The sequence below is a fragment of the Spermophilus citellus genome (genome assembly GCF_964194105.1).
Source record: "Spermophilus citellus genome assembly, chromosome: 6".
In the NCBI taxonomy this organism is placed as follows: domain Eukaryota; kingdom Metazoa; phylum Chordata; class Mammalia; order Rodentia; family Sciuridae; genus Spermophilus; species Spermophilus citellus.
The window spans coordinates 154,692,353-154,710,487 of record NC_138187.1 but is presented as its reverse complement, the minus strand read 5'-3'; the positions used below and the strand labels follow the sequence as shown (position 1 = coordinate 154,710,487).

The following is an 18,135-nucleotide window of genomic DNA, read 5'->3' as shown; positions in this document are numbered from 1 at the left end:
GGCATAACAGGTGGTGAGGATTGTTCATGAATTAATGTGAATTACTTAATTTTTTTTTCAATATTATCTATCAGACATTGCCATTTCCAAGTGATGAAGGATTTGAATTAGGACTGGTGATAGAATAAAGGTGATTGAAGTTAAGGTGGTAGAATGTGAGCATGAGGTTTTATACAAATAGAAGACTAGAAGAAGGTCCTAAAGAGACTGGAGAGGCCTGGTGGGAAGGGTCCTGCTCATCACTTCAGATACTTTCCTGTCTTTGGCAACAGATGGGAAAATATTGTTTACTACTCACCTTCCCTAAATTCCTAGCTTGTTAAGTCTTTAAATATAGGTATTAGTTTCCTAAGATCATTTTCCTACTCATAAATTTTTTTTCTGGGGAAAACTGGGTATTGAACCCAGGGGCTCTCTACCGCTGAGCTACATGTCCAGCCCTTTCTATATTTTTTATTTTATCTCTAATTTGCCAAGCTGTCCTGGAACTCACCGTCCTCCTGACAGGCTTGTATCACCACACCCGGCCCTACTCAGAAAACTTAATGATTCTAAATTCCTCTACTTGGCACTTGAAATTCTTCCACAGTCTATTCCTGTCACTTCAAGCTTTACCATAGCTCGTCAGAAAGTTCTTCGTATTTAGCAGGCCAGTGTTCCACGTTACATCTTCTCTGTGTACCGTATTTGATTTCCTACTTCTTCCTTCTCCTCGCCATATTTAAACTTAATCAGAGTAGGAACGAACAACTTTGTAGTCCCCCTTTCCATCTTTCTTCTCTTTCTTCCTCTCTTCCAGCTGTCCATCCCTCCTCTCTAAGCTTAGGCAAGTTGTCTAGCCTCTGATCTCTAAAAAGGGTATGTAATGTTATTACCTCATAGGTTGAAGAGGAGTTGAGGTATTTTTTAAGGGAAAGGTACTTAGTGCATGGCCTGATAGCAGAATGTACCCCATAAAGGTTAGTCTTTGTTAGTGTGCTGTGTTCCAGTGCATAAAATAAATGATAGAATTTTCTAGGAACAGATTAATAGTTCATCTTTTATATAATAGTTTATCTTTTATATGTATGTTATATAAGAAGAATGGTATTTTTACAATGTTATGAAATTAATTTTGAATTTTTAAAAACATTGACAGTAATTTAAAATATTAATCATCTCAGAAATCATGATTGAGACAATTGTTTTTACACCTAACTTTACTTTTTTTTTTTTAATATTTATTTTTTAGTTCTCGGCGGACACAACATCTTTGTTGGTATGTGGTGCTGAGGATCGAACCCGGGCCGCACGCATGCCAGGCGAGCGTGCTACCGCTTGAGCCACATCCCCAGCCCCTAACTTTACTTTTAACTGTTGTGAAAGTAAACAGAAACCAAGATAGGTGTTTCTACTTTAAGAGTTTAATTGTTTTTCGTGTAAGATATTCTTTTTTTTTCTTTTGAACATTATATACTACTCTTTTTTTATCTGATTTTTTTTCAAACATTTTTATTTTTAATTAACACATATTAGCTGTACATATTTATGGGGTACAGTATATCATTTCAATATATGTACACAATGTGTAATAATCACATCAGGACAACTGGCATATCCGTCACCATGTAAGATATTCTTAATTGCTCACCATGTGGACTAATTTTGTGGTTTGTTCTTTCTTTAAGAATGTTTAAATATTGCCTTTCTTTCTTTATTTTTAAATATTACCTTTCTTTCATTCTTTCTTCTGGATTTCCTCTTAGATAATGTTAGATCTTATTCTGTTTCTCATTTCTTTGTAATCTCACATTTTCCATTTCATTAACTCTTTGGAATTTTTATATAATTAAAATTTTCTGTTTAGTTCACTTCATGAATTCTCTCTTCATTGGGATTTAATCTAATGCGTAATTCTCCAATTAATGTATGTTTCTTTTTTTAAAAAAATTTCTTCTACAAATGTTTGTCTTGCTTTATCATGTCCTGTTTTTTCCATTTCTTACCTCCTATTTCTCATACTTTTTCATTTGAAATTCTTGGAAAGTAATCCCAATAATTGATGTTTTCTGTCTCACAGTAGGTTGGTAGCTTATAGAGTTTATGATATTTTTATATTGAGTTTGTCAGTGGGGCTTCATTTGTGGGAATCTCACATTACCCAGTTTGAAAGGCACATTCCTCTCTTAAATTTTTGTTCCCACCACCTGCCTTGGCTTTGAGCAGTCTTGCTGGCTTGCAAATATATTTTGTGTGAATTTCTTGTCTTGAAGGTCTTGAACCATTCTGGTAAAAAATTAAAAAATCTGTCTGTGTGGTAACATGCCCCAGAAGATGGATTTTTGGAACAGATACTTTCTTTCAGCCATGTCTAGTGCAGACAACTCACCTCATCTTTCTATACAGATATATTTTTCCCCCTGGAGCTCTTAGCACATAGATGGGGTGGGTATGCTTTGAACTATTGGGATGTGTAGGGATGTGGCAGGAAGGAGAGGGCATGTGTCTCAGTTCCATTCTTGTCTCTTGGTGACCTTGTTTTTTTCTTTCCAAATAGTATAAAAATTCAAGCCCCTATCCTAAATTTCTCTTGGAGCTCAGTTTTACTTGATTTTTGTCAGCTGTATTGCTCAAAGTAGAAATTTTCACCACACTGTGTTAAATCTTATGTGTATTGATTATTTGATGGCTATTTTCCCTGTACTTTTATGGTTAATCTGGCATTTATGAATGATTATATTGTTTATTCCTTCATTCTTTCTTTGAACAGATACTTATTAAATAGGTAGTTTAAGTCCAGTACTATGCTACATATGTGTCTGAATGCAAGATGAAAAACAATGGGTTTTTGTTTGTTTTTAAATATAGATCTTTAACTAAAATCAAAGAAGTCAAAGATCATTAAGGAAAGAGAACTTAAACAGTGTGGAAATACAGGAGTAGACTTTGATGAAAGAGCCCTGGAAGCACAAAGGTGGGAGGCTAATAAACTCTTTGGGAGGTGCGGGCAGGGAACAGTCTATATAACTCCAGACTATATGTCTCATTTCAACCTCTTTTTAAGTTCCTGTCTTAATAACTTAAACTTTTCATAGTGGCAAATAGCAAAGATAATTTTGCTTAGTCCTGTACCACTAGTGGTTTTAAGAGACAACTGCTTTATCATACTTTTGTCCAAAAAGCTTAATAACTATCATGGCAAAACCAAAATCTTTTCTTTGTTATTCCTCAGCATTTCTATGGCTAAAATTTTTTTTGGTGGTGGTGATGGTCAGGTTTACCAGGGATTGAACCCAGGAGCACTTAACCACTGAGCCACATCCCCGGCACTTTTTTATATTTTATTTAGAGACAAGGTCTCACTGAGTTGCTTAGGGCCTCATTAATTTGCTGAGGCTGACTTTGAACTCCGTCCTCCTGCCTCAGCCTCCTGAGCCACTGGGATTACAGGTGTGCACCACCACACCCAGCCAGCTATAATTATTGAAAATAAAGTACTGGGGAATTTGGGACTAATGACTAATTTTTTTAGATTAAAAAAAAATGGAGAAGGCCGCGTAATCTTATCTGCCATGTGCTAAAATGGGCTTGTCTTAGTGCTACCATAAACAGGCCATTTATTTATGTCTTTGAATCTCCCATGAATATCCTTTAAAGTGTACCTTTAATTTTTGTTTAAAAATTAATATCAAAGGAAAGGAAACTTTGTAGTAACTTTTAAATATGTGTGTTGTAATTATGTTTTACCCTATGTTCTTTTTTCCTCTTGAAACTTTATAAAAATATTATCCTGAGAAGATTTAGTTTCTGTTATTTAACCTGTCACTGCTTTTTAAAAGTAGTTATATACAAAGGCATTGAAGTTGCGTCTGATTTTCACTATTGTAAATAATGCTTGATTGAGTAGTTCTGTATAGAGTTTTGTTTTTTGTTTTTATCTTTTTTTACAGTTTTGATAGGATGAGTTTCCAGGACTGAGATTTTAGACCAGACCTATACATACTGTTCCATACTGTCCAAAAGTTTCCAGTTAATTGCGTTCACTACCAGTTTACTTATAGTTGTTGCTTAACTTTTCTAGAGTATATCTTGTAAAACTCTGAAATCCTTAGCATAATCGTGATGATGATTATGTAAATTATTTTAGAAAAGACTATGCAGCTGGTACTGTGAAATAAGATTAAATTGACTAGTGAGGAATTTTTGCTTTGGCTTACCCCTTGTTCATTTATAAAAAGGCCTTGGTTTTTTGAGGAGGCAATGAGAGCAAGCAGTTAGGGGCCGAATGATTGCGCCTGCAATTTGACAATCTAGTTCTGTGAATTTGAGAAGGAAGAATGTATGCTTCAAGATTTCCTGATCAGGGATGTTGCTTAGAAAGAACCAATATCCCTGCTTTGGTAACTATCTTAAAAGTTGAAAAGAGTGAGTAGAAACTAATGAATTTTAAAATAGATGCTGTGATGTTGATAGTCATTATGAATGATTGTGCCATTTATAATGCTACGAAAAATAAGTTTAAAAAACTAAGGTTAAAAAATAAAAGTATGTATTATTTTGATAAATTTGTCTGAGACACGTACTAAAAGAATAAACCCAGGTCACCCTTGGAGCTTGCAGTGTTTAAATATGAACCCTTTGTACTTCACCATTATTAAATAAAATTGACATGTAGTATATTTATCAATAATTATGAGTAATTTCTTTTTTTTTTTTTTGAGAATTTTTATTATTTTTTTTTAAGTTCTCGGCGGACACAACATCTTTGTTGGTATGTGGTGCTGAGGATCGAACCCGGGCCGCACGCATGCCAGGCGAGCGTGCTACCACTTGAGCCACATCCCCAGCCCCGAGTAATTTCTTTAAGATATACTATGTTCTGTTTTTTTTTTTTAAACACGTAATGAACTTTAACGTGACCTCCAGTATCATGGAATATTTAACAGTTTAATTAAAAACAGATGGAGAAAAGTTAATTATGATTGGAGCTTGCAAATATATTGTTATTATTCCCAGTCTGCATTGCCTTTTTTCAGTATATAATAATAATAATTAAATTTACATATTTAATAGGTAAAGATACAATTCCTTTAACCATGAAATTAAGAATCTTTTAGCACTAGGGGGCACTCTTGATTTATGAATTCATGTCATACTTAGTCTATGCATAGAATATGGAATGAGATGAAATTATTTGAAAACATTTCATTGTAAACTGAATGTTATTGTCAAGAAAATTAGAATTATCAAGCCAGTTTTGTGTAACAGGGTGAACATAAATTTATCATTAACAGTGTTGTCATAGGTTAATGATGCTTATAGAATATTATAGATAATATCCATTGGATGAAATTATAGTATTTCTGTGCTTTATTCATTTCCTATTGATTTTCTAAATGTCTTTGAAATGGTTTTAAAACCACCATTATTTCAAACATTTTTTTTTTAAAAAATTCTAGAACAGTGTTTTCCTCTTGGGTACTCAGGCAATCTAAAGAAATGAAGATAAATTTAGGATGTGACTGAGGAGTATTATTATTAGTAGTAATTTTTAAGTATTTGAAAACCAGGGGTAGGTTTTGCTTCATTTAGGAAATAGATTTGGCATTTTTATTCATTAGCATTTACAATTAGGATTTTAGCAACTTGTCACCAGTGTGTGCTTGCCAGAGGCATATTTCTAAGGTTTTGTCTTTTTTACTTAGAAGACTCCATTGAATTTAAACTTTATGTAGAGTAAGTATATGGTAACAAAAAGTCTGCATCATGGTAATAGCATTCTTGTTATGTACCAGCACTTGTTTTAGGTGCTTTTGCATATATTAGCTTGTTTATCCCCAGGACAACTCTGTCAGGTAGGTATCTATTGTTATTCCTGTTTTATAGATGAGGAAATAGCAAGGAAAGTTCAAGTTTGCTGGGTTTATATAGGCAATCTTGTTCTAGGCTCTCTGCTTTTCAGTTGCTATCTTACATTGCTTTTTCAGAGAAAGTAAGTTTAGTATTGAAGAAATTGCTATTGACATTGTAAACTTAGTCTTTAAAGTAGAATACCTAAATTATAGACACTTACCATTCTATTATGAAAAACATTGTGGAAATTTTAAAAGGGTCCTTCAAGTCCATTCAACTTACAGAGAGGAGAAAATTTTGTCAGAGAGGTTAAGTTAGCTACTCAGTGCTGTACGGCAAGTTATTTGTGTAAAGATAGTAGTACCTCAAGAAAATATTCTGACTTCCAGTAAAATAGAAAAAATACAGTATTATAGAAAAAATATTTAATATTGATGGTTTGTTTCTTGTTTTTGTCTCGTCATTTACCCTTTTTCCAAGAGGTTTTATTTCTTGTATTACATGGGAATAATAATAGCATTATTGTTATGTTGTATTATACAGGTATAATATCTTCACTAACTAATGTTCTTGGAAGCTGTGAAATGAGATAATGGATTGAGGGTATTCATAAACCTTAAAGCCCTATAAAATAGACACGTCATATTTTGTAGTTTTTATGACACATTCCATATTTTATTTTTCCATGTTTATAGTATCTTGATCCTCAACTATCTAGATCACCAGGAATGAAAAGCTTAGCCGGGCATGGTGGTGCATGCCTATAATCCCAGTGGCTAAAAGCTAAGGCAGGAGGATCACGAGTTCAAAAACAGCCCCAGCAAAAGTGAGGTGCTAAGCAACTCAGTGAGACTCTGTCTCCAAATGAAATAAAAATAAGGGCTGGGGATGTGGCTCAGTGGTTGAGATCCTGAGTTCAATCCCCAGTACCACAAAAAGAAAAGAAAAGCTTATTCAATATTTTTTATTTAGAGGTGCCATTGGATTTTGAAATTTTTATTGTGTAAGGCATCCATTACTTTGCCACATGATTTTTATACTTAAAACTAAAAAAAAAATTATTTTATTCTCACATATTCCACTTAATCAGTGAAAAGTGATGCTTCACTTAGGAAGAAAACAGTAACAACTATTGAATACTGCCCATCTGGTGTTTCTGATTATTTGAAAATAGCTTATAGGATTGTTCTCATGTTCTCAATCTGGATTTAGTGGCTTAGCTAAAATAAAAGTTCAGCAAATGGAGTTCAGTAAAGATGAACTATTTTGTTCCTTAGCATAGTGGTAGGCATGGATTGGTGTTTTTGAACTTCAGGGAAGATTTTTAACTTTTCTATCTATATATATTTTTTTTTCTGCAGACATAATGTATTTGTGGCCTTGGACATGAAGTAATCAGTCCTCTGTTGCTGTAAACATAGGGTGGGGACTGATGAGGGAAGCATGGACCTGATGAACGGACAGGCAAGCAATGTTAATATCGCAGCTACTGCTTCTGAGGTAAGACATTTTACAAAACCTCACTGTAAATTTTCTCACCTGCCTTTTCTGATTTTTCATTCATTGTGGTTGGTTGCATTTTTAAATTAGAATGTGAGATAAAGAGCTGTGTGTTTTTAAGAACTTGCAGCTTTGTCATTCATGTATTCACTGTTCATCCTAGAAACAGTCCTCATCTATTTAAAATACTTGAAAGATAATAATAAGAAATGATTACTTGAAACTTTCTTTTTAGGTTTAATTTTAGAGGAAACACATAATTTCCTTTTAGAGTATTCCTACTTTATGTGAACCTAGGACAATAGTGAAAGTGAGGCAAAGAAAGATTATTTATTTGGAATCACTGAATTTTTGGACATCATACAGAGCACTGATTTCAAGCCTGTTGAAGGAGATCAAAGAACTCTTGGACTGGACTATTAGGCTTAGTCTGATGAGATAGATGGAGATGAACACTGAACCAGGTGTTCACCTCTCTAATTAGTATATTGTGATTTTATTTCTGCTTCATCTTTTTCTTTTTTTGCCTGTCTACAAATCTAGAAACCTTAGTAGTTTTAGCATTTGTCTCCTATGTTTCTCCTTTGTTTTTGTCCTATATTGGAGAAGACCAACATTTATGACTCTTAACACTTTGTTCTCAAAGTATTTTAATAACAATTAATGGTCCACCACCTTTAGGCTATTAGTAGTACCACAGTTCCATAGCCACCTACACTTAAATCTTTAAGTTCTTTTATCTACTCCCTTTTTCTTGGCCTGCCACAACCATTTTCTTATCCCAGCAGAATCCACTAGCAAAACAGAAATTATGACCTTAAGGGATGTAATCATGGGAGTGACATCATATCACCTTTGCCATTTTCTTTTTTTTTTTATTGGTTGTTCAAAACATTACAAAGCTCTTGACATATCATATTTCATACATTAGATTCAAGTGGGTTATGAACTCTCATTTTTACCCCAAATACAGATTGCAGAATCATATCGGTTACACATCCACATTTTTACATAAACCTTTGCCATTTTCTACTAATTAGAAACAAGTCATGGTCCTGCCCACACTGAAGGGGAGAGAATTACACAAAGGTGGGAATCCCAAGAGGTACAGATCCTTAACTGTCTTGGAGCAGCCTATTCACCAGACTTTGGCTTCATCTCCTTATTTCTACTATTACCATCCTAGTTTGGTTATTTATGATTTCTTCTCTAGATTATTGCAGCAACTTTTCAGTTTAGTTTTGCTTTACTATTCTCTATTGTTTCTATTCCATTTGTCTGTAATTTACCATTAACATTGTTAAAGTAAAGTTTTTAAACTTTTGTCTTATCCCCAAACTATTGGTAGTTTCTCATTGTCTACTAATAATATTAGAATGCCCCTACAGCCATTCATTATTCAATATTTTCCGCAGAATGGCTCCCAATTTTATTTCTAATGGATTTAATTCCTATTTGAAACTTCTGTTGAAAATACTACATTTTTAAAAATGTTTATATAAATCATTAGCTTTGCCTACTTCTGTTCTAAATTTTCCGTCCGGAATTTTTCTTCCCTTTCCAATGTGTCCCTTTTCTTACTGCACAAAAAGATATTGTCTTTTGAAATGTATTTCAAACATTGTAACTTTTAATAAAAGCTTTTCTAATTCCCTAAAAGGTGGGAGTTTTCCTGTTTTTGAAACTAACACTCTAAAAAATCTTTAGGCTTTTTGTTTTGTATAAATGTATGCATAACTTTTCTTCCTCCTTGAGGCAGGAATTATATTGCTTATGTATATTTACTTAGCATATTAGAAATATATTCATTTTTTCTTCTATTTATCTATTTTTTAAAAAATTTTATTTGTTGATGGACCTTTACTTTATTTATCTATTTGTAAGCAGTGCTGTGAATTAAACCCAGTGCTTCACACATGCTAGGCAAGTGCTCTACCACTAAGCTACAACCCCAGCCCTATTTATCTATTTTTGATCAGTGCTTTGTAGATACACTTAAAGATGGATTTCACTGTGGTGTAATTATACATGCACAGAATAATTCTGTCATTCATTCCACATTTCCTCCCCTTTCCTGTCCTTCCTCTCTCCCTCTCAGTCTCCTTCTTCTTCACCATTGGTATTCCCTCTATCCATATGGTTTCTGATCATTACTTTTCCTTTTTATCTCTTTCCTTTAATTCTAGATTTGACATATGAGAGGAAACATTCAATGCTTGATTTTCTGAATCTGGTTTGTTTCAGTTAGCATGATCTCCATTTCTCTTCATTTACCAGCAAATGCCATAATTTCATTCTTTTTTATAGCTAGGATAATTCGTGTGTGTGTGTGTGTGTGTGTGTGTGTGTGTGTGTAAAATGTATTTTCTTAATTCTTTCATCTGTTCATAGGCACCTGAGAGATTCCATACTTGGCTTTTGTGAGTTGTGTTCCTTAAATATTGATATGGGTGTATCATTGAACTTTTTAGAGTCCTTCTGAATAGGTATCAAGGATTGGGATAGCTGGGTCATATGGGGGTTCCATTTGTAGTTTTTTGAGGAATCTCCATACTGTTTTTCAGAGTGGTTGTATTAATTGGCATTCACATCAATTTTTGAGTGTGCCTTTTCCTCAATACCCTTGCAACATTTATTTGTACTCTTGATAATTGCCATTTTGCCTGGGATGAGAGGAAATCTCAATGTAGTTTTAATTTACATTCCCCTGATTGCTAGAGAGTGGTAACATTTTTTCTATATTTCTTGGTCATTTGTGTTTCTTCTTTTGAGAAATGTCTGTTTAGTTCTTTTGCCCATTGTTGTCTTCTTTTTTTTGAGGGGAGGGTTAAGCTTTTTTGAGTTCTTTTGATGTTCTAAATATTAATCCACTGTCAAAGGATTAGCTGGCCAAGATTTTACCCCATTCTGTAGTCTCTTCATACCGAGGGGAGCTTTACCACTGAGATATATCCACAACCCCTTTTATTTTTTTGCAGCAGTCTGGCTGGGCACAAATCACGAGCCACTCAAGCAGGAACAAACTTTATTTCCGAACTCCCGCCAACGCCACCCACACCACACTCCAACCAGAAATCCCTCCTCTAGCACTTCCCCAACCAACGTGAACTCTCCAGGAATGAACTCTCCAGGAATCCCCCTGAGAACTCCAAAGTAGGGCTGAGGCAGACCACAGGGGTCTAATATACAATTGAATACACAGCTTAACATAACCATCATCATCTCAATGGCTCGCTGGCAGGACTGGGCTGTGGCTCTCAGCATTTTTTATTTTTAGACAAAGTCTCACTAGGTTGCTTAGGGCCTCATTAGATTGCTGAGGCTGGTCTCAAACTTTCCTTTGCTATGCAGAAACTTTTTAATTTGATGCTGTCTGACTTAATGATTCTTAATTTTATTTCTTGAACTTTTTAGGGGTCTCAGTAAGGAAGCTGGTGCCTGTGCCAATATGTTGGAGTGTTGAATTTATGTTTTCTTCTAGCAGTTGTAGAGATCTGATCTAATTCCTAAGTTTTTGATCCACTTTGATTTGACTTTTGTGCCAGGTGAAAGATAGGGATCTAGTTTTGCTCCTTTACATATGAATATCCACTTTTCCTAGCACCATTTGTTAAAAAGGCTATCTTTTCTCTAACATGTATTTTTGGCACCTTTGTCAAGTATTAGATGACTGTTAACTATTTGGTTTGTCTCTGTCTTTTACTCTGTTCCTCTGGTTTTATGTCTATTTTGATGCTAACACCATGCTGGGTTTTTTTTGTTTGTTTGTTTGTTTGTTTGTTTTTGGTTTTTTTGCTGTAGCTCTAGTATAATTTGAGATCAGGTTTTGTGATGCCTTCAGCATCTTTTTCTTGCTCAAAATTGCTTTGGTTATTCTGGGTCTTTTTATTCTGCCAAATGAATTTTAAGACTTGTTTTTCTAGTTATATGAAGAATGTCATTGGTATTTTGATGAGGATTACATTGAATCTGTATAATGCTTTTGATAGTATGGCCATTTGGACAATATTAAATCTGCCAATCCAAGAACATGGGAAGTCTTTTCCATCTTCTAAGGCTATGGTTTTCATCTCCTTAGTGAGATTAATTGCCAAGGTTTTTGTTTATTTTGATTTTATTGTGAATTGAATAATTTTTCTGATTTCTTTTTCAGCAGAAAAAAGGATATAGAAAAGCTATTAATTATACATGTTGATTTTGTATCCTGCTACTTTGCTGAATTTATTACCTCTAGGCATCTTCTGGTAGAGTTTTTTTTCGGGGGGGCGGGGGGGGGCAGTTCTAGATATAGGATCAGATCATCAGCAAAAGATAATTTGACTTCTTCTTTTCCTAAGTGTAAACCTTTAATTTCCCTCCCTTGCTTCAACAACTATGTTGAATAGGAGTGGTAAGAGTGGACATCTTGTCTTGTGCCTGATTTTAAAGCAAATGTTTTCAGTTCTTCTCCATTCATTATGATGTTGGTTTTATATGTAACCTTTATAATGTTGAGGTAAGTTCCTTCTATTTCTATTTTCTCCAGCATTTTTAACATGAATGGGTGCTGGATTTTCTCAAAGGCCTTTTCTTGAACAACATTCTTTTAAATCCATTGAGATTATCATGATTTTTGTCCTTAATTTTGTTCATGTAATGAAGTACATTTTTATTGATTTGCTTACATTTAATGAACCTCATATCCTTGGGATGAATCTAGCTTGATCATGTATACATTCTTCTTAATGTGTTTTTGAATGTGCTTTGCTAATATTTTATTAAGGGTTTTTGCATATATGTTCATCAGAGATATTGGTCTATGGTTTTCTTTCCTTGATGTTTTTGTACCAGTGATTCTTAGCTGAGAATCCATCTTGTCTTGAACTTTTCTTTGTTGGAAGGCTTTTAATTGCTTTGTTTCATTGCTTGATATTGGTCTGTTTTGGTTTTCTGTATCTTCCTGCTTCGGTTTGGTAGGTTATATGTGTCTAGAAATTTGTCAGTGTCTTCTAGACTTTTCAGTTTGTTGGAGTATAAATTTTCAAATGATTTCAGAAGTATCTGTGGTGATATCTCCTTTTTATCATCTCTAATTTCATTGATTTAAGTCTTCTCTTTTGTGGAGTTAATTTTGCTAAGAGTTTATCTTTTCAAAGAATCATATTTTGGAGGTGGTGGTACTGGGGATTGAACCTAGGGGAGCTTTACCACTGAGATATACCCCCAACCCCTTTCATTTTTTTATTTTGAAACAAAGTCTCACTAGGTTGCTTAGGGCCTCATTAGATTGCTGAGGCTGGTCTCAAACTTTCAATCCTCCTGCCTCAGCCTCCTAAGTCACTGTGATTACAGGCATGTGCTACCATGCCCAGCAAGAATCAGTTCTTTGTTACATTGATCCTTTGTATTTTTTTTTTTTAAGTAGATTTATTGTGGCCCACAATTTCAGAACTTTTAGTCCATGGTTGGCCTGGTCACTTTTAAAAATTTATTTATTGAATTGCTGATAGACCTTTATTTTACTTACTTACTTGTTTATTTATTTATTTACTTATTTACTTATTTATTTATGGTGCTGAGAATTGAACCCAGTGCCTCACACATGCCAGGCAAGTGTGCTACCACTGAGCCCCAGCCCCCTTTGTATTGTTTTTTAAATTTTACATTCATTAATTTTGACTCTGATCTTGTTTCTTATCTTCTTGTTTTGGCACTAGATCATTCTTCTTTTCTAAGGCCTTGAGGGTATAGTATTAGATTAATTTGGGATCTTTCTATTTTTTTAAATGTAGGTACTTGATCCTATAAACTTTCCTCATAGAACTGCCTTCATACTGTTCCAGAGACCTTGATATGTTGTATCCCTGTTCTTATTTGTTTCTAAGAATTTCCTGATTTCTCCTCTCATTTCTCCTGTGAGTTATTAGTCATTTATAAGAATATTGTTCAACCCATGTGTTGATGTGGTTTCAATAGTTTTTCTTGCTATTGATTTTGAGTTTTCATTCCATTATGATCTGATAAGACACACAGGATTATATAAGGAGATTTAGATTGTGACCTAGAATATGATCTGTTTGTTTTGTTTTTTGGTATCAGGGATTGAATGGGGCACTTAACCACTGAGCCATATCACCATCCCTTTTTTAATTTTTTTTTTTTTTATGTTGAGACCTTGTCTCAACATAAGTTGCTTAGGGCCTAGTTAAGTTGCTGAAGCTGGGTTTGAACTCATGATTCTCCTGCCTCAGCCTACCAAGCCCTAGGATTATAGACGTGAGCCACAATGCCAGCAGAATATTGAACAAAATATTCTTTTTTTAAAAAACTTTTTTTTTTAGGTGTAGGTGGACACAATACCTTTATTTTGTTTACTTATTTTTTGTGTGTGGTGCTGAGGATCAAACCCGGTGCCTCATACATGTTAGCTAGTGCTCTACCACTGAGCCACAACCCCAGCCGCACAAAATATTCTTTAAATGTCCGTTACGTCCATTTGATTTATCATATTATTTAGGATGGAAATATTTTTATTGATTTTATGTTTGGATGACCTGTTTTGGTGTAAGGGATGTTTTAAAATCACCCAGTATTATTGTTTTGGGGTTTATCTGGGATTTAATGCCAAGAAATATTTTTTTATATAATAAGGTGCATTGATATTTGGGCCATAAATATTTACTATCATGTAAGTATATTCTGTGAAGTAATTACAGTGACATAATTGCTTAACAACATATTTCTCAGCGTGTACCTCATACCTGACTGTGGATGTATGTTGTTCTCCCCAACTTTCCTTTATACCATTTGAGAATCATTGTAGTATTTTAAGGCTTTTATTTCTGTAGAAAATGATGGGATGCCTGGATGAAGAAACACACACACACACACACACACACACACACACACACTCTCTCTCTCTCTCTCTCTCTCTCTCTCTCTCTCTCTCTCTCTCTCTCTCTCCCCGCCCCCCAAAAAAAGTTACTTAAGAACCTAAAATCAAAACTTGAGGTTAGATTTCAGGTTGCCTGGGCCCACATCTAGTACTCTTCCAGCTAAGCAGCACATGTTGCTCAGCTTTCTGTAGCCTTTGTTAACATGCAGTTCTTAGTTTCCTCAGTTTTTAAGGTCAGTCTAGGTTCTGTGACATCTGTGAGATAATATTTAAATGTCCATATTTTCTTTCAATTTAACAGAAGAGTAGCAGCTCTGAATCATTAAGTGACAAAGGCTCTGAATTGAAGAAAAGCTTTGATGCTGTGGTATTTGATGTTCTTAAGGTTACACCAGAGGAATATGCGGTAAGTCTTCTGTCTCTCCTGGCTCCAGTTTTTGTATATAACTTACATACTGATGCTGTTGAGTTAGTATTTGTAACCTCAGCAGAGGAGATGGTTAAAGAAGCTGGGTATGGGAATTTTGGGGGAATAGCACAACTGGAACAAGGGGGAGGATGGCATGAGGAAGGTAAGAAGAACTGCCTAGTGTTTTTAGAGCAGCTTCATAAGTTAGACCTTTAGTTTAGTAAGTAATAGGTTATTTCCTTTCATTGCTACCTATGCTATCTTCCCAAGTCAGTTGTACTTTATTGACATATCAAAGAAGTATTTTTACTGTTTGGTAAACAAAAAATTGAGAAATGAAATATGAAGATATCATTGGAATATTGTGACAAGTATCTAGAAAATCTTTTATTTATTAACTGACATATTCATTTATATCTGCTTTAATCTATTAACAGGATACATTGATTTTTATGATATTGAACCACTCTTGTATTCCAGGAACGAACTGTGCTTGATCAGAGCATATAATTTTTTGATATATTGTTAAACTTTGTTTTATATTTATAACCATAACCTTAACTTACAAAGTCCATATAATATGTTGCCTTTTAAATGTAGTATCAGTAGTTATTATAAGTGAGGAAGAAAACCCTTTTTGGGGGAGTTACTGGGGATTGAATCCAGGAGTGCTTTACCACTGAGATATGTCCCTAGTCGTTTTTATTTTTATTTTGAGACAGGTTCTTGCTAAGTTGTTAAGGCTGGCCTTGAACTTGGACTCTCCTGCTTCAGCCTCCTCAGTCACTGGGATTACCACACCTGCCTAGGAATAAAACCTTTTTATTTATCAATTTTCGATGAGTAGTTGAGGAGTGATAATTTAGTCAGTATTACAATATTGCTCTATGAACCAATAGACATGATTTTGTTTTTGATTTTTTTAATTATCTTTATTTTCTAATTTTACCTCATTTGTCTCAAGAAAATACAAATAGCTATCAGCTAAATAGAAATAATTTTATTTAATGGACTAAATAATTTTTAATTATAATTACTAAAAATTATTTAGTAATATTTTAGTACAGAATAAATTTTTTTACTTAGAATATATGTCATGTCATGGAGTTGCAAAGAACAGATTAATGTTGATGTTTTTTATTTCAGGGTCAGATAACGCTAATGGATGTCCCAGTATTTAAAGCTATTCAACCAGATGTAAGTAGTTTTAAGAATGTTTCTTTTTAATATAGAAAATGATAAACTATAGTATCTTAAATGAAGACATTTTAGAAATGTCAAATTATATTTAATATTTAATTCTAAGATGTTTAAAGCTTTTGCTATAACATCTTAACGTTATTCAGGCCTCTGAAACATGGCATTCATAACTATGCATCATTGAATCACAGGTGGAACTGTGTTGACATTTTGGAGAGAACAGAAAGTGTCAGGGAACCACATTTTGACTATATGCAGGGTTGTGTGTGTGTTTAGTATTCCTGTCATTTTCACAACCTGGGCATGGCAGCATCTTTACTGATAAGGAAACAGGTGACAGTTATCCTTGATTCGCAGCAGTCTTAGTCCATTTTGTGTTACTGTTAGAAAGTGCCTTGTGCATTATAATGAAGAAAGACTTATTTAGCTTATAGTTTTGAGGGCTGAATGTCAAAAATCAGAGGACACCCTATCTGTTTAACCTTCAGTGAGGGTCAGTTCTTGTGGCTACCTCACAACATGATAGAGGAGTAGAAAGGGAGACCAGCCATGTAGAGCAGGGGCCAAGCACATGGGGTGTCTATCTTATAACATCCCACTCTTTTGAGTACTCCCATACACTTTGAGACCAAAAATTCCTAAGGTGGTACTCCATGACCTAATCACCTCCCACAGGGTTCTACCTCTTAAAACTTACCACCTCCCAACACAACAATGCTGGAAAGCAAGCTTCCAGCACATGAACTTCTGGGGGAACACACGAAAACCATATTCAAACCACAGCAACGACTAACGGCTGAGACTGGGTTTCAGATTCCAAGAACTAATGCTTTTCCCACTCTTATCAAGTAAGAATATAAATAGTATTGTGTGCCTCAAAATAGTCCTTGATAATCCTGAAATTCAGTAATGTAGCATAGATTGTTTATTAGCTCTTTAGGGATCAGAATGTAGTCTTCTGTTGTGATATATTACAAATCTATGGTGTCTCTGAACACTACAATGACTGTAATGAGTTCCCTCATACATGTAATATAAATGGTATTAGTCCAGTAATTTTTCAAATAAGTTACTTAATCACCTATAAAATGAAGAGGTGGGCCCAAATGTTTTCTGAGTCCCGGTCATCTCCATAATGTGCTTTCCTAACCTTTCTCTCGTAATACAGAAACTTCTCTAAAGAGAATCATTGGATTAGCAATAGACAAAATAATATATTCCACAAATAACATCAATAGAAAATGGTTTTAGTATTCAGATGCCAAAAAATAAAACCTTAATTTCCTCACCTTTTTGAACAAAACCAAAGAAATGAAATTCTTTATAAAAATTACTTGTTTTTTTTTTTTTTTTTGCCCCAAAATTCAGGGATCTTCTCCTTTGACATTTTTTTTTTTTTTTGCCTTTGGAATAAACTGCAATACTTACATTGCTGTTTTCATATGAAAGTAGTGCTGTTCAATGGAAATAGGTCATTTGGAGGTCTAGTAACCACATTATAGAGTAAAAAGAAATAGATGAAGTCAGTTTTAATAATTTTATTTGACCTGTTACATTTAAAATATCATTTCAACTTGTAATCATGATAAAAATTAAGATATTTTGCATTTTTTCTTCTGTATTAAACCTTAGATATTCAATATGTTTTACAATTACTACACTTCTTTATTCAGAAGAACCATATTTCAAGTGCTCAGTACCCATTTGTAGCTAGGTGCTTGGCTACCACTACTTAAAGACATACACTTCTCTTCTAAGGGAATATTTTGTTTCCCTAATAGTGCTTTGTGAACCTTAAAATTCCCTTGATTTTACTCCCTCAATATCATTCAACACCAATCTCATTGATTATTTTTTTAACCTTCTGCATATCTTATTTATCTCTACTACCAACTCCCCAAGATACCATCTGCTCCTAATTGTATTACTGCAGTTCTCTCTTACCTGATCTATGATGTTCTACTCTGACCCCTGAAAGTAAGTTACTCTTCTCTACCTGGGAGCCATTGTAACCCTCTCTGGCCATGTAACTGTGCTCATGTGATTTCTCTGCTTAAAACACCAGTGGTTTCCTGTTGCTCTGAGGATAAGGATAAACCATCATAATAGAATCTCCAGCTCACTTCATGGTTTTGCCTCCTCCTCCCTTCTCCAAACTTATCCTATACCTTTTCTACCTCTTTTTGCTCTCATTTGCACTGGCCTTCTTTTAGTCCCTCTCACCACCGAGCCTGTAAACATCCTAGTTAACTTGTCTCATCAAGTTTAACTTTCTCAGGTAAGCTTTTTTGTTTTCCTACAGGCTCTTTTGACACTCTTC

The 18,135-nt window shown here is 34.3% G+C and overlaps 1 protein-coding gene across 3 annotated transcripts in view; it reads left to right on the top strand.

Moving 5' to 3' along the window:
* Positions 1-18,135, top strand: part of RALGPS2 (Ral GEF with PH domain and SH3 binding motif 2) — a 189,158-nt gene that overhangs the window by 32,392 nt on the left and 138,631 nt on the right. For all 3 annotated transcript variants that reach the window (XR_014022789.1, XM_081300263.1, XM_081300264.1), the window contains exons 2-4: positions 7,194-7,332; positions 14,508-14,612; positions 15,762-15,812. Coding sequence is in view for 2 of the 3 variants with exons in the window: in XM_081300263.1 (XP_081156389.1) it covers positions 7,276-7,332; positions 14,508-14,612; positions 15,762-15,812 (213 nt within the window). In the remaining variant the exon portion in view is untranslated. The remainder of the gene's footprint in view (positions 1-7,193; positions 7,333-14,507; positions 14,613-15,761; positions 15,813-18,135) is intronic.